The sequence below is a fragment of the Macaca mulatta genome, chromosome 1, assembly GCF_049350105.2.
Source record: "Macaca mulatta isolate MMU2019108-1 chromosome 1, T2T-MMU8v2.0, whole genome shotgun sequence".
Taxonomy (NCBI): Eukaryota; Metazoa; Chordata; class Mammalia; order Primates; family Cercopithecidae; genus Macaca; species Macaca mulatta.
Window position 1 is genome coordinate 214,547,702 of NC_133406.1, and position 27,958 is coordinate 214,575,659.

Sequence of the window (27,958 nt, forward strand, 5' to 3'; positions counted from 1 at the left end):
TATGTCAAAAGTGAGTGTGTGTGTGTGTGTGTGTGTGTGTGTGTTTGAGACAGGGTTTCACTCTGTTGTTCAGGCTAGAGAGCAATGGTGCAACCACAGCTCATTGCAACCTCGACCTGCTGGGCTCAAGTAATCATCCTCACTCGGCCTCCCAAGTAGCTACAGGCGTGTGCCAGCACACCCAGCTAACTGTTTTATTTTTGTAGAGACAGGGTCTTGCTGTGTTGCCAGGGCTGCTCTTAAACTCCAGGGCTCAAGCGATCTTCCTGCCTCAGCCTTCCAAAGTCCTGGGATTATAGGCATAAGCCACCATGCACATCTAATTTTTTCTTTTTTACTGCCTTATTGTTCATTTCAACTTTCCTATGAGGAAGTCAATATACCAGTGAATGAGAACACAGGCTCTGAAGCTAGGTTGAAATCTTGGCCCCAAGGTTTGCCAACTATGTGAACTTGCACAAGTTATCCATGTCTCAGTATTCTCACTTTAAAATGGGCATAAAAACAGTATATACCTTATAGGGTCTAAGGATAAACGTATGTGGAATACTTAATGCTTGGAACAGAGTAAATGCTCAGTAAGTGTTAGCAATTACTATTAACACTATTGTTTTATAAGAAAGACAGAGGCCTACAGGGAGTCAAGTAGCCCATTCAAGGTAATGGTGGAATAGAATTTATTAACTATCCTTTGGTCTCAGTCTAGTTCCTTCTTCTATAATTTCCAGACTTACAAAACAATCTATTAATTTAACTGCTGGCCGGGCATGGTGGCTCACGCCTGTAATCCTAGCACTTTGGGAGGCTGAGGCGGGCAGATCACGAGGTCAGGAGATCGAGACCATCCTGGCTAACACGGTGAAACCCCGTCTCTACTAAAAATACAAAAAAATTAGCCGGGCGCGGTGGTGGGCGCCTGTAGTCCCAGCTACTCAGGAGGCTGGGGTGGGAGAATTGCTTGAACCCGGGAGGCGGAGCTTGCAGTGAGCTGAGACTGCGCCACTGCACTCCAGCCTGGGAGATAGAGTGAGACTCCGTCTCAAAAAAAAAAAAAATTTAACTGCTAAAAATATACATATATACCTGGGTCAGGTGCAGTGGTTCAAACCTGTAATCCCAGCACTTTGAGAGGCCAAGGCAGGAGGATCACTTGAGCCCAGGAGTTTGAGACCAGCCTGGACAACATGGCAAGACCCTGTCTCTACAAAGAAGTCAAAAAATTAGCCAGATGTGGTAGGAGGCACCTGTGGTCCCAAATAGGAAGCTGAGGTGAAGGGATCTCTTGAGCCCAGGAGGTCTAGGCTGCAGTGAGCCATGTTCATACCACTGCACTTCAGCCTCAGCAACAGAGTGAAACCCTGTCTCAAAAACAAAACAAAACAGGCCAGGTGCTATGGCTCACACCTGTAATCCCAGGACTTTTGGAGGCCAAGGTGGGCAGATCACTTGAGGTCAGGAGTTTGAGATCAGCCTGGTCAACATGGTGAAACCCCATCTCTACTAAATATTAAAAAAATAGCTGGGTGTGATCCCAGCACTTTGGGAGGCCAAGGAGGGCAGATCGCGAGGTCAGGAGATCGAGACCATCCTGGCTAACATGGTGAAACCCCATTTCTACTAAAAACACAAAAAAATTAGCCGGGCATGGTGGCGGACCCCTGTATTCCCAGCTACTCAGGAGGCTGAGGCAGGAAAATGGCGTGAACCCAGGAGGCAGAGGTTGCAGTGAGCCAAGATCGCGCCACTGCACTCCAGCCTGAGTGACAGAGCAAAACTCCGTCTCAAAAAAAAAAAAAAAAATCCAAGTGTGGTGGTGTGCGCCTGTAATCCTAGCTACTCAGGAGGCTGAGGCACGAGAATCACTTGAACCTATAAGGTGGAGGTTGCAGTGAGCCGAGAGCACGCCACTGCATTTCACCCTGGGCAACAGAGCAAGACTCCATCTCAAAGAAACAAAAACACAAAAATATATACATACACACACACACACACCCTGGAAGAAATAAGAATGAGGAGTTGGATGGTGATGTGAGAAAGCAGGAAAATTCCAGCTATTTGAAGCATAGAACCTAATTGTAATTAATGCACTGACTTTGTTATAAATGTAGGTTTGTCTAAATTTGAATAATATAAAGTATACTGCCTCAGGCCCTGATTAGCCCAGTCTGAGCACACTAAGTTTCAGGAGTTGGTGGGTTGAGATATTGGCCTCCTGACCCTGGTGATACTGCCCAGCCCACACCCTGTCTGCATAACTAACCCCATAGAGGCAAGTTACTAAACCATGCAGGACAGAGAAGGATATGGAAAAACTTGCTGGACAAGAAGCAGGAGATAAGGTCAGTGGTTACTGCAATGTGGTATGAGGGTAGAGCATGCTGGACTAGGAGTCAAGATCAGAGTCCTAGGCATAATGCATATTAGATCTGCTTGTCAAATGGCTTTCTTTCACTCTAGAGTCAACACTTGTCCCTTAATATTTATTTCATACACCCAAGAACATTTGAAACATATTCATTATAAAGCACAAAAATATAATGAACTATGTAACTACCTCCAAACTAAGAATTTTAAAATTATCAAAAACATGCTTCTATTCCTATACCCCTTTTCTGTCTCATCCTCTTGCCTGCTACCCGTCAACTCCACCAGTCTCTTAATTGTTTTACCAACAGCTAATTTTCACTCTACATGTTAATTGACCTCTCTACAGCATTTGACACCATTGTTTCCATGGGTGCCCTACCCCTTCCCAACCTACACCAATACACTCCCTCTTTTCTTGGCTTATGTAATGCTGGCTGCCCTGGTTTTCTTCCTGCTTTTGTGTGTGTGTATTTTGTTTTGTTTTGTTTTATTTTTTTGCTTATAAAGTTTATTCTCCTCTACCCAGCCAGTAAAGGGCAGAGTTCCTCAAAAACACCATCCTAGGCTCTCTCTTCTTCTCACTCACTCCTTTGCAGGCAGGGCAGAGTGGCTCACGCCTGTAATCTCAGCATTTTGGGAGGCCAGGGCAGGAAGACCACTTGAGGCCAGGAGTTCAAGACCATCCTGGGCAACAAAATCAGACCCTGTTTTTACAAAAACTAAATATAAAAAGTTAGCTGGGCACGGTGGTGCACACCTGTAGTAGTAGGTACTTGAGAGGCTCCTTTGAGACCAGGAGTTCCAGGCTGCAGTGAGCTTTGATTGCCCCACTGCACTCCAGCCTAGGAGACAGGGTGAGACCATCTCTAAATAGATAAATAGACAGATAGACAGACTCTCCTTAGCTTTGTCATCCCCTCTTTGCTCAGGTTGCCTTACACACAGATGGCTTCCATACTGGTGACAGAGATAAACCCTGTCTGAACTGTTGACCTGACTATACCAACCCCTCTCTGAACTGTTGAACTGACATCTCTGTTCAACATGTACGGGATATCCAAAACCAAACTCCTGGATTTTCTTTCAGGGTTACCTAGCACGGTGAAGGGCACCACTATTCATTGTAATATAAGTCTAAAACCCTGGAGACACCCTTAACACTCCTTTCCCCAGAGTCAGTCAATTAAATCCTATTGATTTTAGCTACTTCATAACTTTTTTTTTTTTTTTTGAGACAGAGTCTCACTTTGTCATCCAGGCTGGAATGCAATGGTGCGATCTTGGCTCTCTGCAACCTCCGCCTCCTGGGTTCAAGCAATTCTCCTGCCTCAGCCTCCTGAGTAGCTGAGATTACAGGTGCATGCCACCACACTGTTTTTTGTATTTTTAGTAGAGACAGGGGTTCACCATGTTGGCCAGGTTGGTCTTGAACTCCTGACCTCAGGTGATCCACCCACCTTGGCCTCCCGAAGTGCTGGGATTACCACCACGCCCGGCTGCTACTTCATAACTCTTTGCATAGTCTATTACGTCAGCACCACTACCAGCACCACTCTACCACCACCACCATAATCCAAGCTGCCTTCCAGGTATTCTCTACTTAAATTGTTCCAATAACTTTTTAGCAACCAAGGAACTCCTCACTCTCCTGCCTCTTACCCTGGTTATTGCTTATTCCTCCTCCTTAGATCACTTATCATTTTCTCAGGGAGCCTTCCCTACTGGGTCCATTCTTCTTCTTATAAATTCTTGTTTAGTTTGCAAGTCGGGTAAAAAAGCTAAAAAAAAAAAAAGGGTCAGGCGAGATGGCTCACGCCTGTAATCCTAGCATTATGGGAAGCCTAGGTCGGTGGATCATTTGAGGTCAGGAGTTTGAGACCAGCCTGGCCAAGATGGTGAAACCTCATCTCAACTAAAAAATACAAAAATTAGCTGGGCATGGGGGTGGCTGCCTGTAATCCCAGCTATTTGGGAGGCTGAAGTAGGAGAATCACTTGAACCTGGGAGATGGAGGTTACAGTGAGCCAAGATCACGCCACTGCACTCTAGTCTGGGCAACAGAGAGAGGCATTGTCTCAAAACAAAAAAACAAAAACAAAACAAAACGAAACAAAAAAAGAAAATTCAGAAAGAAAAATTCTTGTTGTACCATGCACCACTGCCTTTATACCAGTTGTCACCATTATAATTTTATGCTAACTTGCATAATCTTCATTAATGTTTTTTTCCTTTACCAGAGCTCCATGAGGCAGGAAATATGTATTTTTATCCCCTATGTACAGCAATGTGCCTACCTATAGTGCACACTTAAAAAATATTTGAATTAAGAGGCCAGGCGCAGTGGCTCACGCCTGTAATCTCAGAACTTTGGGAGGCTGAGGCAGGTGGATCACTTGAAGTCAGGAGCTCAAGACTAGCCTGGCCAACATGGTGAAACCTCATCTCTACTAAACATACAAAAATTAACTTGGCGAGGTGGCGCATGCCTGTAATCCTAGCTATTCAGGAGGCTGAGGCACAAGAATCACTTGAATCTGGGAGGCGGGTGTTGCAGTGTGCTTAGATCACCCCATTGCACTCCAGCCTGGGTAACAAAGCGAGTCTCAAAAAAAAAAAAATAAATATTGAATTAAAAAATTAGCCGAGTAGGGTCCGGGTGCGGTGGCTCACGCCTGTCATCCCAGCACTTTGGGAGGCCAAGGCAGGCAGATCACGAGGTCAGGAGATCGAGACCATCCTGGCTAACACGTAAAACCCCATCTCTACTAAAAATACAAAAAATTAGCCAGGCGTGGTGGTGGGCGCCTGTAGTCCCAGCTACTCGGGAGGCTGAGGCAGGAGAATGGCGTGAACCTGGGAGGTGGAGCTTGCAGTGAGCCAAGATCTGCACCCCAGCCTGGGCGACAGAGCAAGACTCTGTCTCAAAGAAAAAAAAAAAAAAAAAAAATTAGCCGACTGGCCAGGTGTGGTAGTTCGTGCCTGTAATCCTAGTACTTTGGGAGGCTGAGGTGGGTGGATTACCTGAGGTCGGGAGTTCGAGACCAGCCTGGTCAACATAGTGAAACCCCGTCCCTACTAAAATACAAAAATTAGCCGGACATGGTGACATGCCACTGTAATCCCAGCTACTCGGAAGGCTGAAGCAGGAGAATCGCTTGAGCCCAGGATGCGAAGGTTGCAGTGAGCCGAGACTGCACCATTGTACTCCAGCCTGGGCAAGAGACTCTGTCTCCAAAAAAGAATTAGCTGAGCATGGTGGCACACACCTGTAGTCCCAGCTACTTGGAAGGTTGAAGTGGGAGGGTTGCTTGAGCCTGGGAGGCACAGAATACAGTGGGCTGAGATCACACCACTGCACTCCAACCTGGGTGATAGAGCGAGTCCCTGTCTCAAAATAAAAATAAAAATAGGCCAGGAGTGATGGCTCATGCCTGGAATCCCAGCACTTTGGGAGGCTGAGGCAGACAGATCACTTGAGGTCGGGAGTTTGAGACCAGCCTGGACAAAATGGTGAAACCCCATCTCTACTAAAAAGTACAAAAAATTAGCTGGGCGTGGTGGTGTGCGCCTATAATCCCAGCTACTTGGGAAGCTGAGGTGGAAGAATTGCTGGAACCCAGGAGGCCGAGGCTGCAGTGAGCCAAGATCATGCCATTGTACTCCAGCCTGGAGACAGAGCGAGACTCCATCTACAAAAAAATAAAAAATAAAAATAAAATATTTGTTGAATGAATGAACTATGTGACAGAGAAATGTCACCCAGCTGTTAGGAAGGAGAGGCATTCATAAAATAGCCTCAAAAACTGTCTCCTTTCCTTTTTATCTAATTCTATTCTCACCAAGTAAACTTTTTGATTTTTAATCTAGTTTCCTAGGTCAATCAAATTGGGAAGGGAACCAGAAAAAGTCCTAGTTCCCAAGATCCCACATAATAGAGGTAAAGGATAAGAATCCTAAAATCAAACAGCTTTAGATATGAGTCCCAGCTCTGGCACTTACTAGTATAGTAAAACTGGGCAATTCACTTCAATGCTGAACTCAGTTTTCTCATCTACAACATGGGTAACAGCCTTGAATCTGTCACACATAAGGTTAATGACTTAATGAAATACAGAACACAACATATCTCCTGGGTTATTTTTTGTTACTATTATTATATTATTGCTATTAGTTTACAAATATTGAAAGTTATATGAACAATAATGTGAGAGGGACCAAATATTTAAATGGCTTAAAAAGTCCCTCCAGCTCTAATAATTAGGATTCCACTATGTTGACAACAATTAATAATTTTCTTTTTGAAAAATACCTGAATTCGCCGGGCGTGGTGGCTCACGCCTGTAAGCTCAACACTTTGGGAGGGGGTGGGCGGATCATGAGGTCAGGGGTTCGAGACCAGCCTGACCAATATGGTGAAAACTGTCTCGACTAAAAATACAAAAATCAGCTGTGCATGGTGGCGCACGCCTGTAGCCCCAGCTACTTGGGAAGCTGAGGCAGAAGAATGGCTTGAACCTGGGAGGTGAAGGTTGCAGTGACACAAGATCACATCACTGGACTCCAGCCTGGGCGACAAAATGAGACTTTGTCTCACAAAAAAAAAAAAAGAAGAAAAGAAAAGAAAAGAAAATCACCTGGGCCGGGCGCGGTGGCTCAAGCCTGTAATCCCAGCACTTTGGGAGGCCGAGACGGGTGGATCACGAGGTCAGGAGATCGAGACCATCCTGGCTAACACGGTGAAACCCCGTCTCTACTAAAAATACAAAAAAAAAAAAAAAAAAACTAGCCGGGCGAGGTGGCGGGCGCCTGTAGTCCCAGCTACTCAGGAGGCTGAGGCAGGAGAATGGCGTAGACCCGGGAGGCGGAGCTTGCAGCGAGCTGAGATCCGGCCACTGCACTCCAGCCTGGGCAACAGAGCGAGACTCCGTCTCAAAAAAAAAAAAAAAAAAAAAAAAAAAGAAAATCACCTGAATCTTGTGTGAAACTAGAACATGAGAGACCTAAAGAACTCTAGCGCCAACAAACTGCATTCATGAAAAGTCATTCTTGGAAAAACACTACCAAAGGGCCAGGAGGGTGTAATTTGTAAAGGAATAATAACATGGCTTTGTCATCTGCTTTGCTTTTTCTCTGGGGTTTCTTGGTGTGTGGTGAACTCTAGTTCTGAAGCAGGTTGTAATAAGCCAATCCTAATCTCTAAATTTGGGAGATCCCCTTAAATCTTTCCACATGGCCGGGCACGGTGGCTCAAGCCTGTAATCCCAGCACTTTGGGAGGCCGAGATGGGTGGATCACGAGGTCAGGAGATCGAGACCATCCTGGCTAACACGGTGAAACCCCATCTCTACTAAAAAATACAAAAAACTAGCCGGGCGAGGTGGCAGGTGCATGTAGTCCCAGCTACTCGGGAGGCTGAGGCAGGAGAATGGCGTGAACCCGGGAGGCGGAGCTTGCAGTGAGCTGAGATCCGGCCACTGCACTCCAGCCTGGGCGACCGAGCAAGACTCCATCTCAAAAACAAAAAAAATCTTTCCACATGCTCCCCTAATTAGACCTCTGGCCAAGTACATGGCACAGAGGGGTTTTATGGTTTGGTACAGGCCTAGTTTTTTTGTTGTTGTTGTTTAAGAGATGGAGTTTTGCCATGTTGGCCAGGCTGGTCTTGAATTCCTGGCCTGCCTCAAATGGACTGCCCACCTAAGCCTCCTAATGTGCTGGGATTACAGGCATGAGCTGCCATGCTGACCCAGGCTTGTTTTCCTTAGTAATTACCATGCAAAACAACTCGGGATACCTGGGATCCAACAGGCCTTGCTCCACCCCCCACGCCATCTCTCTCACAGCATTGCTGATCTCATGACGGGATGTGTATGCAAAACAGACATTCAGGAAACACCTGAGGAGGGAAGAAGAGAATAATTTACCAAAGGGGGACAGGGAATGATGACTGAAGTCACTGATTACAGAGCAGCCCTTCCAGCCTTTCCCTAGAAAAACAAATACACACCAAATGTTAACCGTGGATACCTCTGAAAGGTGAAATTATGAATTTTTTGTGGTTTCCAAGTTTTCTTGGAATAAACATGTAACTAGTTTTATAATAAGACAAGTACTAAATGGCTCCTTTTTTTTTTGAGACAGAGTTTTGCTCTTGTTGTCCAGGCTGGAGTGCAGTGGCGTGATCTCGACTCACTGCAACCTCTGCCTCCTGGGTTCAAGTGATTCTTCTGCCTCAGCCTCCCAAGTAGCTGGGATTACAGGCGCACACCACCACGCCCAGCTAATTTTTGTATTTTTAGTAGAGACAGGGTTTCACCATGTTGGCCAGGCTGGTCTTGAACTCCTGACCTCAGGTGATTCACCTGCCTAGGATTACAGGCGTGAGACACTGTGCCCAGCCACTAAATAGCTCCTATTGTCCTCCTAACCCTCTCCTCTTCTACTGTACACCGGCTTTCAGAGGAAGATTCCACTGTGACATTGGCACAAACAAAGGAAAATAGGAAGGAGGTTTGGTGTAAAACAAGTCCACTGGCCGGGCGCGGTGGCTCACGCCCGCACTTTGGGAGGCCGAGGCGGGCAGATCACGAGGTCAGGAGATAGAGATCACAGTGAAACCCCGTCTCTACTAAAAATACAAAAAATTAGCTGAGCGCAGTGGTGGGCGCCTGTAGTCCCAGCTACTCGGGAGGCTGAGGCAGGAGAATGGCGTGAACCCAGGAGGTGGAGCTTGCAGTGAGCCGAGATCGCGCCACTGCACTCCAGCCTGGGCGACAGAACTAGACTCCGTCTCAAAAAAAAAAAAAAAAAAAGGCCGGGCGCGGTGGCTCAAGCCTGTAATCCCAGCACTTTGGGAGGCCGAGACGGGCGGATCACGAGGTCAGGAGATCAAGACCATCCTGGCTAACGCGGTGAAACCCCGTCTCTACTAAAAAAAATACAAAAAACTAGCCGGGCAAGGTGGCAGGCGCCTGTAGTCCCAGCTACTCGGGAGGCTGAGGCAGGAGAATGGCGCAAACCCGGGAGGTGGAGCTTGCAGTGAGCTGAGATCCGGCCACTGCACTCCAGCCTGGGCGACAGAGCGAGACTCCGTCTAAAAAAAAAAAAAAAAAAAAAAAATACAAGTCCACTGCCAAAATACATGTTATGTTTCAAACATCACGGAGTTTGGATTATTGAATTCTATTCCCCGTAGGTCTGTATGACCTCCCAAGGTCATCCTATCCATAGGTTAAAGGAGTGTAACAGAAAAAGAATTTCTTGAAGGATCTGTCTTCAAAGACAGGGATAAGAACTGTTGTATTCTGATCCCATCCCCTGTCAAGTAAAAACATATATACATATACACACATACACATTTACTTGGTGGGGGGTAGGCACAGAAAGGAGGAAACTATGCATATGTGTCAGTATACACACATATAACATGTTATTGCAGAATCATGTCTGGTGTGCCCTGCAGTCAGGAGAAAGTCTCTAAGCTGCTCAACCTACTCTCTCATTGCCCGTTGCACCAATCTAGACCAAGAAAAGCCCAGGTCGTCTCCCTAAAGCCAGCAGGGAATCAAATATTGAAACAGCTCCCTACAGGGAAATCTGAGAACTTACTTGTTGTAGTTCTTTGTGGCCTGTACAGCTTGTGCAATCAGCTCCTGGAGATCCAAGGGTAACAAATGCAGGTCGCCCAGGACCCGGATACACACCCCATGCTTCTGCAGTTTCTCCCTGATCAGGGAAAAGAGGCAGCATTGGGATAGGGCCCCTGCTGAGCTGGAGAGAGCAAGGTGCTCAGGTAATAACTGACAACCAGTTTTTTGAGGGCTTTCCTGTGTGTCAGACACTGTTCTACATGCTTGCATCCCCTCAACAACTCTGAAAGCTTACTTCAGTGCCGAGGCTCAGACAGGACAGTCAGATGGGGACTGCCCAAGGTCATACAGCCATCAAGTGCTCTGTTAGGATTGAAACGCTGTCTGTCTGACTTGAGAACCCAAATTATTTTTCTTGAGACGGACTCTTGCTCTGTCACCCAGGCTGGAGTGCAGTGGTGTGATCTCAGCTCACTGCAACCTCCACCTCCCAGGTTCAAGCGATCTTCCCACTTCAGCCTCCCAAGTAGCTGGGATTACAGGCACCCGCCACCATGCCTGGCTAATTTTTGTATTTTTAGTAGAGACGGGGTTTCACTATGTTGGCCAGGCTGGTCTCGAACTCTTGACCTCAAGTGAGCTGCCTGCCTCGGTCTCCCAAAGAGCTGAGATTACAGGCATGAGCCACAGCGCTCAGTCCCAAACTCTTTTTTTTTTGTTGTTTGTTTGTTTCCTTTTTTGGAGACAGGGTCTTACCCTCACCCAGACTGGAGTGCAGCGGTATACTCATGGTTCAATATAACTTCCAAATCCTGAGCTCAAGCGATCCTCCTGCCACAGCTTCCCAAGTAGCTGGGACTAAAGGTGTACACCACCATGCCCGGCTAATTTTTGTATTTCTTGTAAAGATGAGGTCTCACTATGTTGCCCAAGGTGGTCTCAAACTCCTGGCCTCAAGTGATCCTCCTGCCTGAGCCTCCCACAGTGCTAGGATTACAGGTGTGAGCCACCATGTCCAGCAAGAACCCAAACTCTGGCCGGGCGCGGTGGCTCACGCCTGTAATCCCAGCACTTTGGGAGGCCGAGGCGGGCGGATCACAAGGTCAGGAGATCGAGACCACGGTGAAACCCCGTCTCTACTAAAAATACAAAAAATTAGCCGGGCGCGGTGGCGGGCGCCTGTAGTCCCAGCTACTCAGGAGGCTGAGGCAGGAGAATGGCGTAAACCCAGGAGGCGGAGCTTGCAGTGAGCCGAGATCGCGCCACTGCACTCCAGCCTGGGCGACAGAGCGAGACTCCGTCTCAAAAAACAAAACAAAACAAAACAAAACAAAACAAAACAAAAAAGAACCCAAACTCTTTACTATACATTACACAACCTCATGTGTCCTTTTTGGGAAGTTGCATTTTATGTATCTGTGAAGTCCCATTTGAGAAGTGAGTAAACTCCTCAAGGGAAGGAGCTGTATTATTGGTTACTTTTGTTACGTTCTAGTGAAATATGATGATAATGGTGACAGCTAACATTCTATGTTTACTAAATTCCAGATATTGGTCTAAGTGCTTTACATGTACCAACACATTCCATTCTTACACCAACCTCTGAGTTATATACCATTATTATTCCCCTTTTACAGATGAGGAAGCTGAGGCACAGGGACGTTAGGTAATTTGTTCGGACAGTTGATTAATGGAGAACCAGGATTTGTACATAGGAAGTCAGCCTCCAGAGCTTGTCTTCTTAATTATGACATTATATTGCTTCCATACAATAACTCCCAAACTCTGCATATGGTGACAATGAATTCAACCAGTTTCTCTCATCCGGAAATGCTATGAAGAAACCAAATGCTTCACATTTGGAAAATGGGAGCTTAATAGAAGGAAGTATACTAGAAGACCTTGATTCAGCTCTTCCTACTAGCTTGTGGTATAGTTCTGCCACTAGCTTGATGTGTGACCAGGCGTGAGCCCTCGTCTTCTGTTTTTTAAATTTTTAATTTACTTATTTTTATTTTAATGAATTAATTTTTTGAGACAGCATCTCACTCTGTTGCCCAGGATGGAAGATAGTGGTTCAATGACAGCTCATTGAAGCCTCAACCTCCCCAGACTCAAGTGAGCCTCCCTCTTCAGCCTCCCGTGTAGCTGGGATTACAGGCATGTGCCACCATCCTCAGTTAATTTTTTTTGTATTTTCTTGTAGAGATGGGGTTTTGCCATGTTGCCTAGGCTGGACTCAAGCAAATTCCTGGACTCAAGCAATCCACCCTCCTTGGCCTCCCAAAGCGCTGGGATTACAGGTGCGAGCCACCCTGCTCAACCTCTTCTCTTTACCAGGGTTTTGTTTCCCAACTGATGAAACAGAATAAGGCCAGTGGTTTTCCCACTTTCTTTCAGCCAAAGAACCCTTTCTTCAAATCAAATTCTACACAGAAGCCTAATACATAAAATAGGTAAATGCAACTCAGCACCCTCTACCCTACTCCCACTGGGTTCTTTCTACACCTCCTCAGACCTTGGGGTCTGTGGCACATTAATGGTAAAGCACCTCTGAGGTTTCTTCTTGCTTTCGCCAGGACTTCATGATAAACGAAGTCCATTTTCTCTACTATTAACTGATCAGAGCAATGTCATTAGCATCTCTTCTGCCGTGCATTTTGATCTTGCAGGAATTGTAAGATGGCCTGTCTCTCAGAGCACAGTGTAGATGATAGCTCAGCTCTGGAGTCAGAAAGACCCAGGTGTGCACTTTGGCTCTGCCTGATAGCTGTGTGACCCAGGATATATGCCTTAACTTCTTTGATTTCTACTTTCCTTCTCTCTAAAAATGGGCCAATAATATCTTTGTCATGGTATAATGTGATTACAGGATGAGTAAGAATATATTTTAGGCTCAAAGCCTGGCATATAGTAAGCACTTTAAAAAGGTAAGATTAGTGGGATGTGCCCCCCATGCCTCCATCCCCGGCTCCTTAGGTGTAAACTCTGAGCCACACAGGCTCTGCTGGGGACCAGGGAGCAATGTCTGTAGCCCAGAATCTCACCATCCTAATATAGACAGAAGGAAGCCTGGCTACCCTCCCTACCACCCATTGTTCTAGGCTTACCTTCACTGGAGTTCTAGGCTCACTGTTCTCTCATCTTCCTGGTATAGGTAGGAGCTGGGCACACAACAGTTGTAACTAAGGCTTTTGGGCAATTCTGGCTGGTAAGGGCTCCATACTTTGAAGCAAGCAGTCTCCACTGAACTTCGTCTTTGCCCCTCTCTGGCTTTATTCCCTAAGTTAAGCCTAAACTTACTGACAGCTAAGAATGGTACTGACGCTTCCCCATAATTGTCTCTTATGCATCATCCCATCCCTCCCAAAAGACTATGCAGGGGGAGTACAGTAACTTTTTAGGGTTCACTGTGCAGCAGAAAATGACTTCCTTAATGTTTTCTTTAACTCCACTTCCTTGGCCATAGTTTATTGGCTCTGGGGTAGAAATCTGATAGAATTTAGGGATCCCAATTAAGGGATTTTATTGATTCTGGGTTGCTCTTTTAAGGCAGAGAAAACTGGTCTGCAGAGAGAGATGGAAATAAATGAATATAGAGGTTCTACCTAGTGGGTTTAATTCCTGGTTTCAGTTTTGCTTGAGGTTGGCTGTACTTGTTCTTAAATCATGTGACACACCTCAATATCCTCAAATAAATGCCCCTTTTTTAATTTAAAAAAAATGGAAGAAATAAAGAATGAAAGACTATCTTGTATTTCTGATATTTGCCACCCAAGATGTCTAACCAACATTAAAAAGAGTTGGGAGTCCCTTAAGCCTCAGATAACAGAATTTCAAGGGTTAGGATAAGGCTGGGGGTGGTGGAAGAACATACTCTCCCCTCTGATAGCATCTTACTGTTCTTCCATCAAGCGGCTGAACTTCTGCCGAGCCAGATCCATAAGCCCGTCTACCTCACTCTTGGAGCGTTTGAAGTTCTCAATGCTGAATGCGTAGACCGTCACCTCTAGGATGCCCAGGTTCAAACACCACCGCAGAGTCTGAGAGGGGAGAAGGCAAGGAGCTAGGATACAAGGAAGAGTGGGAAGGGAAATAAGAGGTACTTTTTGGTCCTGACTCAGAGCTGGAGATGGGAGGCAGACTTTTCTCCTCCCAAAGCTGGGTGAAGCTAGGATAACATCAGTGTTTATGTTAGAATTAATGAATCAAACAAGGAGAAAACCACCATTGAAGAAACTGAAAAATGTGATCTTAGTGAATGCTGATGGCATTGTGCATTACAAGAAAGAACTCTGCACTGAGAGTGTAAAGACCTAGGTTCTAGTCCCTGACTCCATCATGCACTTATGTGACTAGAATCAAATCACTTAATCTCTCTAGGTTTAAGTCTCCTTACCTGTAATAGGAATCACAATCCATCCCTTACAAGGTGGTTAACGAACAATATAAAAACACAAGGTGTTATTACTCACAGCGTAACTTCATTATTCTGGTAGGTTGGGAGGCTGATGAGTCAAAAGAAAAAAAGCAATAACTGGACAGCTGTGTAACATTTAATAGCCTGCAAAGGGGTTTCACATAATTTCATTCGATTCTTTGAACACCCACTTTAAAATGACACTGCTGTTTTCATGCCTACTTTACAGATGATAAAACAGGCTCAGAGTTGAAGAATATGTCAAAAATCCTCAACTCAACTGTCTGATTCCATTATATGGAGTTCTAGAACAGGAAAAACAAATTTATAGTTACAGAAATCAGAACAGTAGTTGCCTAGAGAAGAAAAGGAGGAGGTGGAACAGAAGTTGATTGAGAAAGGGCACCAGGGAACTTTTTGGAGAGATAGAAATGTCCTACATCTTTTTGTTTTTTTTTTTTTTTGTTTTTTGGTGGAATCTCGCTCTGTCACCCAGGCTGGAGTGCAGTGCTACAATCTTGGCTCACTACAACCTCCACCTCCTACGTTCAAGTGATTCTCCTGCCTCAGCCTCCCGAGTAGGTGGCCTACAGGCATGTGCCACCACACCCGGCTAACTTTTTGTATTTTTAGTAGAGACAGATTTCGCCATGCTGGCCAGGCTGGTCTCGAACTCCTGACCTCAGGTGATCTGCCTGCCTCGGCCTCCCAAAGTGGTAGGATTACAGGCATGAGCCACTGCGCCCAGCAGGAAATGTCTCATATCTCAACAGGGGTATGGGTTAAATGAATGCATTGTCAAAACCTAAAATCTGTGCATTTCACCATATGAAATTATAATTCAAAAAGAAATGAAACTGGCTGGGTGCGGTGGGTCACACCTGTAACCCTAGCACTTTGGGAGGCCGAGGTGAGCGGATTACCTGAGGTCGGGAGTTCAAGACCAGCCTGGCCAACATGGTAAAACCCCATCTCTACTAAAAATACAAAAACTTAGCTGGGTGCAATGGCGCATGCCTGTAATCCCAGCTACTTGGGAGGTTGAGGCAGGAGAATTGCTTGAACCCGGGAGGCACAGGCTGTGGTGAGCGGAGATCTTACCACTGTACTCCAGCCTGGGCTACAGAGCGAGACTTTGACTCAAAAAAAACAGGCGAGGCATGGTGGCTCATGCCTATAATCCCAGCACTTTGGGAGGCCGAGGTGGGAGGATCACGAGGTCAGGAGTTCAAGACCAGCCTGACCAACATGGTGAAACCCCATCTCTACTAAAAATGCAAAAATTAGCTGGGCGTGGTGACGCAGGCCTGAAATCCCAGCTAGTCAGGAGGCTGAGGCAGGAAAATCCCTCGAACCTGGGAGGCAGAGGTTGCAGTGAGCCAAGATCGCGCCACTGTACTCCAACCTGGGCGACAGAGAGAGCGACTCTGTCTCAAAAAAAAGAAAAAATGAAACTCACACTTAAACTTAGTCCTGGCTGGGCGCGGTGGCTCACACCTGTAATCCCAGCACTTAGGCCACGGGGGGCAGATCACGAGGTCAGGAGTTTGTGACCAGCCTGGCTAACATGATGAAACTCCGTCTCTATTAAAAACACAAAAATTAGCCAGGAGTGGTGGCACGCACCTGTAATCCCAGCTACTCGGCAGGCTGAGGCAGGAGAATCGCTTGAACCCGGGAGGCGGAGGTTGTAGTGAGCTGAGATCACGCCACTGCACCCTAGCCTGGGTGACAGAGCAAGACTCCATCTCAAAAAAAAAAAAAAAAAAAAGGGCCGGGCGCGGTGGCTCAAGCCTGTAATCCCAGCACTTTGGGAGGCCGAGGCGGGCGGATCACGAGGTCAGGAGATCGAGACCATCCTGGCTAACACGGTGAAACCCCGTCTCTACTAAAAATACAAAAAGAAATTAGCCGGGCGTGGTGGCGGGCGCCTGTAGTCCCAGCTACTCGGGAGGCTGAGGCAGGAGAATGGCGTGAACCCGGGAGGCGGAGCTTGCAGTGAGCCGAGATCGCGCCACTGCACTCCAGTCTGGGCGACAGAGCGAGACTCCGTCTCAAAAAAAAAAAAAAAAAAAAAGAAAAAAACTTAGTCCTTTGGGGCTGCTCTAATCCTGTACCACTAAAGGTGGAGAACAATGCTGAGAGGTGAAGAACAATGTTGAGAGATAGAGAGCTGGAGAAATGTTGAGAGATGGAGAACAGAAGAAACAAAGCTAAAGAGCTACCTCTCTAACCCCTTAACAAACATACAAGCAAACAAATCTATTGTTATCTTAGGAAAATTACCAGTGAGAACCTGACACTTGAACAGCCTCAGGCTCTAAAGACCTTGCAAGGCAGCCACTGTGGATGGCACATCTGGGTTGGAACCCACCACTGACATCAGTCAATATAATTGCTAATAACAAGTTTGATTTTTGAGCACTTCCTTTATGTCAGGGCCTGTGCTACATGCTTTCCATTGTGCCATCTTATTTATCTTCAAATAATCTACTGAGAGAGATTGCTAACCTTGTTTCATAGATGAAGAAACTGAGGCAAAAGGAAGCTACATAACTCACTGCAGGTCGCAAAGCCAGACAGTGACAGAGCAGGGGTGCCAATGAGTTCTGAGGGACTCCAGAGCTTAAGCTCTTAAGCATTAGGCAAAACTGCCTCTCAGTTACAAAACAGAAGCCAGAGTCAACAAACTCCATAAAGTAAAGACTTCTACAAAGTGTTAGTGAGAACCCCACTGCCACTCATTCAAGAAAAAAACATCACAGCCCTGGCATCACGCTGTGCCCTTGTGCCAGGATACTGGGACCTGTGAACTACAGACCATATTTCCATTCTTTTTTTTTTTTTTGAGACGGAGTCTCACTCTGTTGCTTAGGCTGGAGTGCAGTGATGTAATCTCAGCTCACTGCAAGCTCCACCTCTCGGGTTCATGCCATTCTCCTGCCTCAGCCTCCTGAGTAGCTGGGATTACAGGTGCCTGCCACCACGCCCGGCTAGTTTTTTGTATTTTTAGTAGAGATGGGGTTTCACTGTGTTAGCCAGGATAGTCTTGATCTTCTGACCTCATGATCCGTGTGCCTCGGCCTCCCAAAGTGCTGGGATTACAGGCGTGAGCCACTGCTCCCGGCCCTCCATTCTTCTTAAAACTTTCACCAAGATTGTCATATTCCATTCTTTTGTTAAACTTAATGTTTTCCAATTTATAACATGCATTATACCACAAAATGTTCATGACCTCTGTGTAGAGTGATGTCCTGGTTTGCTGGGGACTTTCACCAGTTTTAGCACTGAAAGATCTGCGTCCTGAGAAACCTGTCAGCCTTGCCAAAGCAGAATGAATAGTCACCCAATGTTCATCCAGAAATGTCACTTCTAAGAATTTATCCAAAAAGAGTACTTTTTTTTTTCAGACAAGGTCTTGCTCTGTCACCAGGCTGGAGTGTGGTGACATGAACATAGCTCACTGCAGCCTCAACCTCCAGGGTTCAAGTGATCCTTCCACCTCAGTCCCATAAGTAGCTGGGACCACAGGCATGCACCACCATGCTTGGCTAATTTTTTTTTTTTTTTTTTTTTTGTAGAGACAGGATCTCACCATGTTGCCCGGGGTGAAACAGTACTATTTATAATGTTTATTGTAATGTCAAGTAATAGTGGAGCAGTTAAATTGTATCAGATCCTCTTGATAAAATGTTCTATAGTCATTGAAATATACAGTTAGAAAGCTTATATATACACCCTAAAAAATGCTTCCCCAAATGTTGGCCGGGCACAGTGGCTCATGACTGTAACCCCAGCACTTTGGGAGGCTGATGGGGGTGGATCACTTGAGGTCAGAAGTTCGAGAACAGCCTGGCCAACATGGTGAAACCTCATCTCTCTCAAAATACAAAAGAATTAGTTGGATGTGGTGACAGGTGTTCAATCTCAACTACTCAGGAGGCTGAGGAAGAAAATCACTTGAACCCGGGAGGTGGAGGTTGCAGTGAGCAGAGATCATGCCACTGCACTCCAGCCTGGGCAACAGAGCGAGATGCTGTCTCAAACAAACAAAACCAAAATGTTAAAAAATAAGGTTACCGAAGCTACAGATGCAATTTTATTAATGTTAAGTCATGTAGAGCATACAATAAGGATTGGATGAGGCATAGAATATAAACTGTTGATTTATTAAAATAAGAAGAGGCAATTTTGTTCCTATTTCCAATATTTTATGGTCATTCACTGGATGATTACTTCTTTGTTAATGTCATTTTTTTTTTTTCTTGAGATGGTGTCACTCTGTCACCCAGGCTAGAGTACAGTGGCACAATCTCTGTTCACTGCCGCCTCAAGCTTCCTGGGCTCAGATAGTCCTCCCACCTCAGCCTCCTGAGTAGCTGGAGGCACAGGTGTGCACCACCAAGTCTGGCTAATTTTTAAATTTTTTTGTAGAGACAGGGTTTGACTATGTTGCCCAGGCTGGTCCTGAATCCCTGGGCTCAAGCAATCCTCCTGCCTCGGCCTCCCAAAGTGTGGGATTACAGGCATAAGCAACCACATCTGGCCAATGTCAAGATGAGACCTATAGCTAGCAAGCAAACAGTAAAACACAGAGACAGATACACAAAACACTCTTCAACCACAGCAAACTCAGAGCCTGGTTTTCTAGCTATAATCCACCTCTCCACAGACTATTCACTTTGGGCTCTGCCATACAAACCCACCTCAGCTAGCTTGTTGAAGCCCTGTGAGTGGCCTTCCTGCCGCTCCACCTGGCACTTCTTGGCATAGCGACGGTTCCCGTCCATTATGAATGCAATGTGTTTCGGCATTGGGCCTGCCTGTGGAATAGGAAGACAAATCATGAACAGGTTTCATATTCTTCAGGGATAAAGGAAGACACTACACCCCAAGGTGATAAGTTTGGGTTATGTGATGAAAACCTCAATGAAGGGAATTGGGTACTTTGTGCTTTTAACTCAGTAAAAAGACATTAAAGTTTACTTACTTAGTTACTTAATTTTGAGGCAGGATCTCACTCAGTCACCCAGACTGGAATGCAATGGTGTGATCACAGCTGACTGCAGCCTTGGCCTCCTGGGCTCAAGTGATGCTCCCACCTCTGCCTCTCACTGACTAGCCAGGGCTACCAGCACATGCCATCACACCTACCTAGCCTTTTTTTTTTTCTTTTTTTTTTTAAGAGATGGAGTCGGCCAGGCATGGTGGCTTACGCCTATAATTCCAGCACTTTGGGAGGCTGAGGTGGGTGGATCACTTGAGGTCAGGCGTTCGAGACCAGCCTGGCCAACATGGTGAAACTTGGTCTCTACTAAAAATACAAAAATTAGCCAGGCATGGTGGCATGTGCCTGTAGTCCCAGCTACTCTACTCTGGAGGCTGAGACAGGAGAATCGCTTGAACCCAGGAGGTGGAGGTTGCAGTGAGTCGAGATCATGCCACTGCACTCCAGCCTGGGCGACACAGTGAGACCGTCTCAAAAAAAAGAGATGGGTGGGGTATTTTCGCATGTTGCCCAGGTCTCGAACTCCTGGGCTCAAGCAATCCTCCTTCATCAGCCTCCCAAACTGCTGGGATTAAAAAAGGTATGAGCCACCATAGCTGGCCTACTTATTATTTTTTTGAGATGGAGTCTCGCTCTGTTGCCCGGGCTGGAGTGCACTGGTGCGATTTCGGCTCACTGCAAGCTCCGCCTCCCGGGTTCACGCCATTCTCCTGCCTCAGCCTCCCGAGTAGCTGGGACTACAGGCGCCTGCCACCACGCCCGGCTAATTTTTTTTTGTATTTTTAGTAGAGACGGGGTTTCACTGTGTTAGCCAGGATGGTCTCGATCTCCTGACCTCGTGATCCACCCACCTTGGACTCCCAAAGTGCTGGGATTACAGGCTGAGCCACTGCGCCCGGCCTACTTATTTTTATTTACATATTTACTGAGCACTTACTCCATGGCAAATACTATGCTAAGCTTCTTTTTTTTTTGAGACGGAGTCTCACTCTGTCGCCCAGGCTGGAGCGCAGTGGCCGGATCTCAGCTCACTGCAAACTCCGCCTCCCAGGTTCACGCCATTCTCCTGCCTCAGCCTCCCGAGTAGCTGGGACTACAGGCGCCCACCACCTTGCCCGGCTAGTTTTTTGTATTTTTTAGTAGAGACGGGGTTTCACTGGGTTAGCCAGGACGGTCTTGATCTCCTGACCTCGTGATCCGCCCATCTCGGCCTCCCAAAGTGCTGGGATTACAGGCTTGAGCCACCACGCCCGGCCTGCTAAGCTTCTTATACTTCATCTTATCATACAAGTCTATAAAGTAAATAGCATTATCTTCATTTTACAGATGGAAAAACAAGCTCAGAGACTTCTAGTGACTTGCATAAGTCACACAGTTAAGAAGAGACAAATGGGGATTCAAACTGATGTCCCTCTGCCTCCAGAGTTAATCTTTCAACCATATGCTCTTAAGTACAGACTTGGTTTAGAGCAACTAGAGAGCAAAGGGAAAAAAAAATTTTTTTTTCCTTGAAAAAGGTCTTACTCAGGCCAGGCGCGGTAGCTCACACCTGTAATCCCACCAGCACTTTGGGAGGCCGAGGTGGGCAGATCACGAGGTCAGGAGATGGAGACCATCCTGGCTAACATGGTGAAACCCTGTCTCTACTAAACATACAAAAAGTTAGCCGGGCATGGTGGCAGGCGCCTGTAGTCCCAGCTACTCGGGAGGCTGAGGCAGGAGAATGGCGTGAACCTGGGAGGTGGAGCTTGCAATGATCTGAGATGGCACCACTGCACTCCAGCCTGGGCAACAGAGTGAGACTCCGTCTCAAAAAAAAAAAAAAAAAAAACAGGGTCTTACTCTGTTACCCAAGCTGGATGGAGTGTGGTGGTGTTATCTCAGCTCATTTGCAACCTCCACTTTTTGGGAGGAGAAAGGTTCTCCCACTTCAATTTCCCAAGTAGCTAGGACTACAGGAATACACTACCACACCCAGCTAATTTTTTTATTTTTTGTAGAGATGGGGGTCTCACCATAATGGCCAGGCTGCTATCAAACTCCTGGGATCAAGAGATCCACTCGACTTGGCCTCCCAAAGTGCTGGGATTACAGGTTTGAGCCATTGTGCCTGGCCAGGAAATTTTTTTTTTTTTTTTTTTTTTTTTTTTTTTTTGAGATGGAGTCTTGCTCTGTCACCCAGGCTGGAGTGCAGTGGCCGGATCTCAGCTCACTGCAAGCTCCGCCTCCCGGGTTCACGCCATTCTCCTGCCTCAGCCTCCCCAGTAGCTGGGACTACAGGCGCCCGCCACCTCACCTGGCTAGTTTTTTTGCAGTAGAGACGGGGTTTCACCGTGTTAGCCAGGATGGTCTCGATCTCCTGACCTTGTGATCCGCCCGTCTCAGCCTCCCAAAGTGCTGGGATTACAGGCTTGAGCCACCGCGCCCAGCCGAAAAATTTTGATGGGTATAGTGAAATGAAGATGTTACCTTCTACAGAAAAAAGGAACTCATATGGCCAGGTGCAGTGGCTCACACCTGTAATTCCAGCACTTTGGGAGGCCAAAATGGGTGGATGACTTGAGGTCAGGAGTTAAAGACCAGTTTGGCCAACATGTTGAAACCCCATCTCTACTAAAAATGCGAAAATTAGGGCTGGGTGCAGTGGCTCACGCCTGTAATCTCAGCACTTTGGGAGGCAAAGGAGGGCAGATCACGAGGTCAGGAGTTCAAGACCAGGCTGGCCAATATGGTGAAACCCCGTCTCTACTAAAAATACAAAAATTAGCCAGGCGTGGTGGCAGATGCCTGTAATCCTAGCTACTTGGGAGGCTGAGGCAGGAGAACTGCTTGAACCTGGGAGGCGGAGGTTGCAGTGAGCCAAGATCATGCCACTGCACTCCAGCCTGGGCAACAGAACAAGACTCCATCTTGGGAAAAAAAACCAAAAAATACAAAAAATTAGCCAGGTATGGTGGGAGCCTGTAATCCCCACTACTCAGGAGGCTGAAGCTGGAGAATGGCTTGAACCCGGGAGGCAGAGGTTGCAATGAGCCAAGATGGCGCCACTGCACTCCAGCCTGGGTGACAGAGTGAGACTCTGTCTCAAAAAAAAAAAAAAAAAAAAAAAAAAAAGGGCACTAATTCCTGACCTCTAGCCAACTGCTGACACACAGGAACTGGGGCGCAATATTGTTGGATCTGTTGATCTTGCAAGAAAACCAAACATCAGGATTTTTATAAAAATTTTGCTTTTCGGCCGGGCGCAGTGGCTCATGCCTATGATCCCAGAACTTTGGGCAGCCGAGGCGGGTGGATCACAAGGTCAGGAGTTTTAAGACCAGCCTGGCCAACATGGTGAAACTCAGTCTCTACTAAAAATAAAGAAAAATTAGCCAGGTGTGGTGGCGGGTGCCTGTAATCCCAGCTACTTGGGAGGCTGAGGCAGGAGAATTGCTTGAACCCAGGAGGCACAGGGTGCAGTGAGCCGAGATCATGCCACCGCACTCCAGCCTGGGTGACAGAGTGAGACTCTGTCTCAAAAAAAAAAAAAAAATTGTTTTTCAAAGCAAACCAAAAAGACTTTTTTTGAGCCAAACAAAACTTACTTGGAGCCAGACACGGTGGCTCAAGCCTGTAATCCCAGCACTTTAGGACGCTGAGGTAGGCAGATCACTTGAGGCCAGGAGTTCGAGACCAGCCTGGCCAACATGGTGAAACCCCAACTCTACTAAAAATACAAAAAAAATAAAATAAAATAACCAGGCGTGGTGGCGGGTGCCTATAATCCCAGCTACTTTGGGAGGCTGAGGTGGGAGAATCGCTTGAACCCAGGAGGCGGAGGTTGCAGTGAGCCAAGATTGCACCAGTGCACTCCAGTCTGGGCAACAGAATAAGACTCTATCTCAAAAAAGAAACCATAAAAAACAAAACCCTTATCTGGCTTGGAGCAGCTTTGAGTTATCTCCCATAACACAAATGGACTCCTTAGCCTACTTTTCCTCACCTGGGAGGGCTCTTCCCTGACTGCTTCCTCATCAACACTTCTTCTTTTTCTACTTCTGTCTCCCACATACAGCCTTTCCATCCCCCAAAATCCATTCAAGTTATGCAGCTTGTTCTTCCAAACATACCACTGCAGTGGTTCCCCAAGGAGATACTTCCCATTCCCTGGACTGCTTGAGATCCCTTGGCATTTGTTTGTGAGCATGTGTGGGGCTTGTATAAAGGTTACTGACTCATGAATTCATTACTGCCTGCTGCTTGACAGCCTGTGGCTGAAAAACAAAACCAAGCTGACTGGCCCCAATCTCAAACCTGTCTTAGGCAGATACAATATTGCTGTGATTCCTAGAGAAAAAGCTGAGGGAAGATTTGGGGAAGATGGGAGATAATAGTCTTCAAATGGCTGAAAGACAACCCTAATAATAATTAAGAACTGCTAGACATTATGCTAACTGCTTTATATTAATGTCTCATTTAATTCTCATAACAATTCTATAGTTGTTAAAGTCACATGATTACTAAATGATAGAACAGGACTTTCAGACCAGGTGCAGTGGCTCAGGCCTATAATCCCAGCACTTTGAGAGGCTGAGATAGGTGGATCACCTGAGGTCAAGAGTTTGAGACCAGCCTGGCCAGTATGGTAAAATCCCATCTCTATTAAAAATATAAAAATTAGCCATGTGTGGTAGCACATGCCTGTAACCCCAGCTACTTGGGAGGCTAAGGCAAGAGAATTGCTTGAACTTGGGAGATGAAGGCTGCAGTGAGCCAAGACTGTGCCATTGCACTCCAGCCTGGGTGACAGAGCAAGACTCCGTCTCAAAAAAAAGAACAGGAATTTCAGCCACGTTTGTCTGCCTCTATAGCCCAAACTCCTTTTGTTTTTTTTTTGAGACAGAGTCTCATTCTGAACTTTTTTTTTTTTTTTTTTTTTTTGAGACAGTCTCGTTCTGTCACCCAGGCTGGAGTGCGGTGGCACAATCATGACTCACTGCAGCTTTGACCTGGGCTCAAGAAATTCTCCCACTTCAGCCTTCCGAGTAGCTGGGACTACAGGTGAACACCACCAAGCCCGGCTAATTTTTGCATTTTTTTGTAGAATCAGGGTTTTGCCATGTTGCCCAGGCTGGTCTCAACTCCTGAGCTCAAACAGTCTGCCCACCTCGGCCTCCCAAATTGCTGGGATTACAGGCCTGAGGGACCAGGCCCAGCCCCCAAGCTCTACTGCCAGATCAAAGAATATATCAAAGATTAACCTATTTAAATCCAGAGGACAGTACAAGGAACAGTGGATCAACATTCCAAGGAAACAAATTTCAGTTCTCTATAAGGAATACTTAGCAGTCTAGGCGGCCCACTGATATTGAGAGGCCTCGGCTTCCTGAAAATGTCAGAGTTAGGACAAAAGTCTACCAGAAATGTAGACCTGGAAGTTACCATTCTAAGACTCTTTGGTTTCCTTGCTAAATTCCACGAATTTAAATCATGAATTGCTCAACTTTATTAACAGATTTTGATACAAGATTATCCAACTGACCAGAAGGCCAACTAGTGCTCTGAGCCATTGCTCACCTTTATGATGTTGGCACAGAACCGCTCCCAAAGTGACAGCTCTCCTTCCTTGATCCATGACATAGTTCTTTTCCAGTCAGAAGATCACCCCAGAACAACCAAACACCAGCCAGGTAATCTTGGATAAAGAAGAAAGAAAATAAGAAGCCACCAAGGTTTGCAAAGAGCTATAACTGACTTCTGGGGAATCAGATGGACTGTGGAGAGCAGCCAGCATTAGAATCCAAAGACACTGGTGTAAGCCTATAATCTTTTACCACCCACAGTTTTATAAGGCAATGAGACCTCTGGGGGGCAAAAGCCTTTCCTCGGTTCTCGTGCCTTTGCAGACTTGTTCCCATTCCCATTTCCTCAGTATCTGCACTGACTTCTTCTGAACATCTAAGTCAGCTTCCTGCCACATCATGGTGCCCACATCTTGATCATTCCCTGTTTCTTCCTTCTCCATCTTCCCTCAAGCTGTTTCCCACTCTGCGCTCCCAGTTACTAACCCCTTCAGTTATCGCACCGCCGGTACTTCACGCCTCAGTGGTCTCCTGATTATCCCCCTCAGTCGTCCCTTTGCTTCTCCCGCAGCTGCTCCCCGCCCAGTCACCCTCTTCTCCTCTAGTTCACCCCTTCAGTTCAGTGGCACCTGATTCGCTCCGCTGGGCGCGTCCCCACCGCTTCAGTGGGCCGGCACTTCCTCACGACGTGGCGCTAGAAGAACACGTCATCTTTGGGCGCTGCGACACGCCCCCTCCGTCACCCAAGTTGGGGGGGCCCTGCCCTGCGCCTGCGCCTGCGGGCTAGAGGGAGGGCAGTTCTCAGTCCTGTGGGGTGTGGACGCCGGCTAGGGTGAGAGCCAGGCTCACGTGACCCAGCGGGGCGGGAGGTTGGGCTCCAGGCCACGTGCTGGGGGACCAGCTGGGGAAGACGGGGTTGAGCCCAGTGTGGGGAGCGGAAGGGTCGGTAGACTCACAGATTGGGAGGCTTCTGGAAAACGCGCTAGTGAAATGAGCCAGGGGGAAGAATCGAGGCGCTTCTCGGCCTTTGAAGGCAGCTTAGGACTGCTGAGAAATGGGGTAAGGCAGCGTCCTAACCTGGGAATGCCGCAGAACCGGGCTTCATTAGAGCACTGGTACATACTCTTAAAAATTATCTCGTTACGTTTCGTGTTTTATTTAGTGGATTTAATCGTCTGGGAAGAAGTTTCTAGCCGCAGCCAATCTTACAGACGCGCAGAATATTAATCTATTTTGTGCCGATTTAAGGCACGCATATTTTAGGATTTGTGGATTACCAAGACCTGTCTCAACGAACTCAGGAGAAGCGGTAAGGCCAGAAGGATCTCTGCCATAAGAATGACTTCTAGGCCAGACGCGGTGACCCACGCCTGTAATCCCAGCACTTTGGGAGGCGGAGGCGAACGGATCACCTGAGGTTAGGAGTTCGAGACCAGCCTGGCCAACATCGTGAAACCTGGCGCCTGTAGTCCCAGTTACTCGGGAGGCTAAGGCAGGAGAATCGCTTGAACCCTGGAGGCGGCTGTTGCGGTGAGCCAAGATCACGCCACTGCACTCCAGCCTGGGCAACAGGAGCGAAACTCCGTCTCAAAAAAAAAAAAAAAAAAAAAAGAATGACTTCTAAAATAACAGAAAGGTGCTCGCTTTGGCAGCACATAAACGAAAATAACAAATTAACCCTGGTAGAAAAGCTAAGGGCATTAGCTCTGTACTGAACCTTTACGAAAAAAAGGGTTGCAAGGATTCTAGGCTCACAAAAGAAATTCGTAGTTAAGGCTGGGCGCGGTGGGTCACGCCTGTAATCCCAGCACTTTGGGAGGCCGAGGCGGGTGGATCACGAGGTCGGGAGATCAAGACCATCCTGGCTAACGCAGTGAAACCCCGTCTCTACTAAAAATACAAAAAATTAGCCGGGCGTAGTGGCGGGCATATGTAGTCCCAGCTATTCGGGAGGCTGAGGCAGGAGGATGGCGTGAACCCAGGAGGCGGAGCTTGCAGTGAGCCGAGACTGGGCCACTGCACTCCAGCCTGAGCGACAGAGCGAGACTCCGTCTCAAAAAAAAAAAAAACGTAGTTCAATCTTCTCAAAATTGAAAAAGGAGGAAAAATTTTTTTACAGATTCTTATACAACCAGTATTATTTTTATTTATTTATGTATTTATTTTGAGACGGAGTCTGGCTCTGTCACTGAGTCTGGAGTGCAATGGCGCGATCTCGGCTCACTGCAGCCTCCGCCTTCCGGGTTCAATCGATTCTCCTGCCTCATCCTCCCGAGTAGCTGGGACTACAGGCGCGCACCACCACGGCTGGCTAATTTTTGTACTTTTAGTAGAGACAGGGTTTCACCATTTTGGCCAGGATGGTTTGGGTCTCTTGACCTGGTGATCTGCCTGCCTAGGCCTCTCAAAGTGCTGGAATTACAGGCTTGAGCCACCTGGCCCGGCCACAACCAGTATTTCTTGCAAAGCATAATACAACTTTATCATGCATTATGTCTTGAGTGGAATAAAAATTCACAATTGTCAAAGAACCTTTTTGTCGCATTTCACTTTTCAATATTATTAAATAAATGAGGCAAGGAAGAGATTTTTTATTGGCAATTTCTAATTGATTATGTCTTCCACTCTTTCTTTTTTTTTTTTTTTGAGACGGAGTCTCGCTCTGTTGCCCAGGCTGGAGTGCAGTGGCTGGATCTCGGCTCACTGCAAGCTCCGCCTCCCGGGTTTACGCCATTCTCCTGCCTCAGCCTCCCGAGTAGCTGGGACTACAGGCGCCCGCCACCTCACCCGGCTAGTTTTTTGTATTTTTTAGTAGAGACGGGGTTTCACTGGGTTAGCCAGGATGGTCTCGATCTGCTGACCTCGTGATCCGCCCGTCTCGGCCTCCCAAAGTGCTGGGATTACAGGCTTGAGCCACCGCGCCCGGCCGTCTTCCACTCTTTCTAATGAAAGGGGTTATTTTAACACAGCAACATGATCAGAGAAAGCCCTAGAGATGAGTAGAAATGAA

The 27,958-nt window shown here is 46.9% G+C and overlaps 1 protein-coding gene and 3 long non-coding RNA genes across 16 annotated transcripts in view; 1 reads left to right on the top strand and 3 right to left on the bottom strand.

Moving 5' to 3' along the window:
- DHDDS (dehydrodolichyl diphosphate synthase subunit) overlaps positions 1-25,709 on the bottom strand; it is a 44,471-nt gene extending 18,762 nt beyond the window's left edge. For 3 of the 13 annotated variants that reach the window (XM_028837545.2, XM_028837535.2, XM_077967906.1), the window contains exons 1-6: positions 25,435-25,551; positions 24,944-25,061; positions 19,083-19,199; positions 13,857-13,999; positions 9,976-10,092; positions 8,162-8,263 (exon numbers count right to left, since the gene is read on the bottom strand). In XM_028837545.2, the coding sequence (XP_028693378.1) occupies positions 8,162-8,263; positions 9,976-10,092; positions 13,857-13,999; positions 19,083-19,199; positions 24,944-25,006 (542 nt within the window). In that variant the 5' untranslated portion in view covers positions 25,007-25,061; positions 25,435-25,551. Of the gene's footprint in view, positions 1-8,161; positions 8,264-9,975; positions 10,093-13,856; positions 14,000-19,082; positions 19,200-24,943; positions 25,062-25,434; positions 25,552-25,577 lie in introns of those variants that run through there. The other 10 variants (XM_077967903.1, XM_077967891.1, XM_077967881.1 and 7 more) reach the window with 6 other exon arrangements.
- Positions 198-7,337, bottom strand: LOC144335122 (uncharacterized). Its single transcript, XR_013405580.1, has 2 exons — positions 6,721-7,337; positions 198-795 (listed from the first exon to the last, which is right to left on the bottom strand). It is a non-coding gene; the product is annotated as an uncharacterized LOC144335122 (long non-coding RNA).
- On the bottom strand, positions 3,953-6,087 carry LOC144335115 (uncharacterized). The gene is made up of 2 exons (XR_013405563.1): positions 5,482-6,087; positions 3,953-4,853 (listed from the first exon to the last, which is right to left on the bottom strand). It is a non-coding gene; the product is annotated as an uncharacterized LOC144335115 (long non-coding RNA).
- Positions 19,535-25,061, top strand: LOC144335120 (uncharacterized). Its single transcript, XR_013405567.1, has 4 exons — positions 19,535-19,725; positions 21,837-21,924; positions 22,957-23,062; positions 24,525-25,061. It is a non-coding gene; the product is annotated as an uncharacterized LOC144335120 (long non-coding RNA).
- Positions 25,710-27,958: the final 2,249 nt, after the last annotated feature.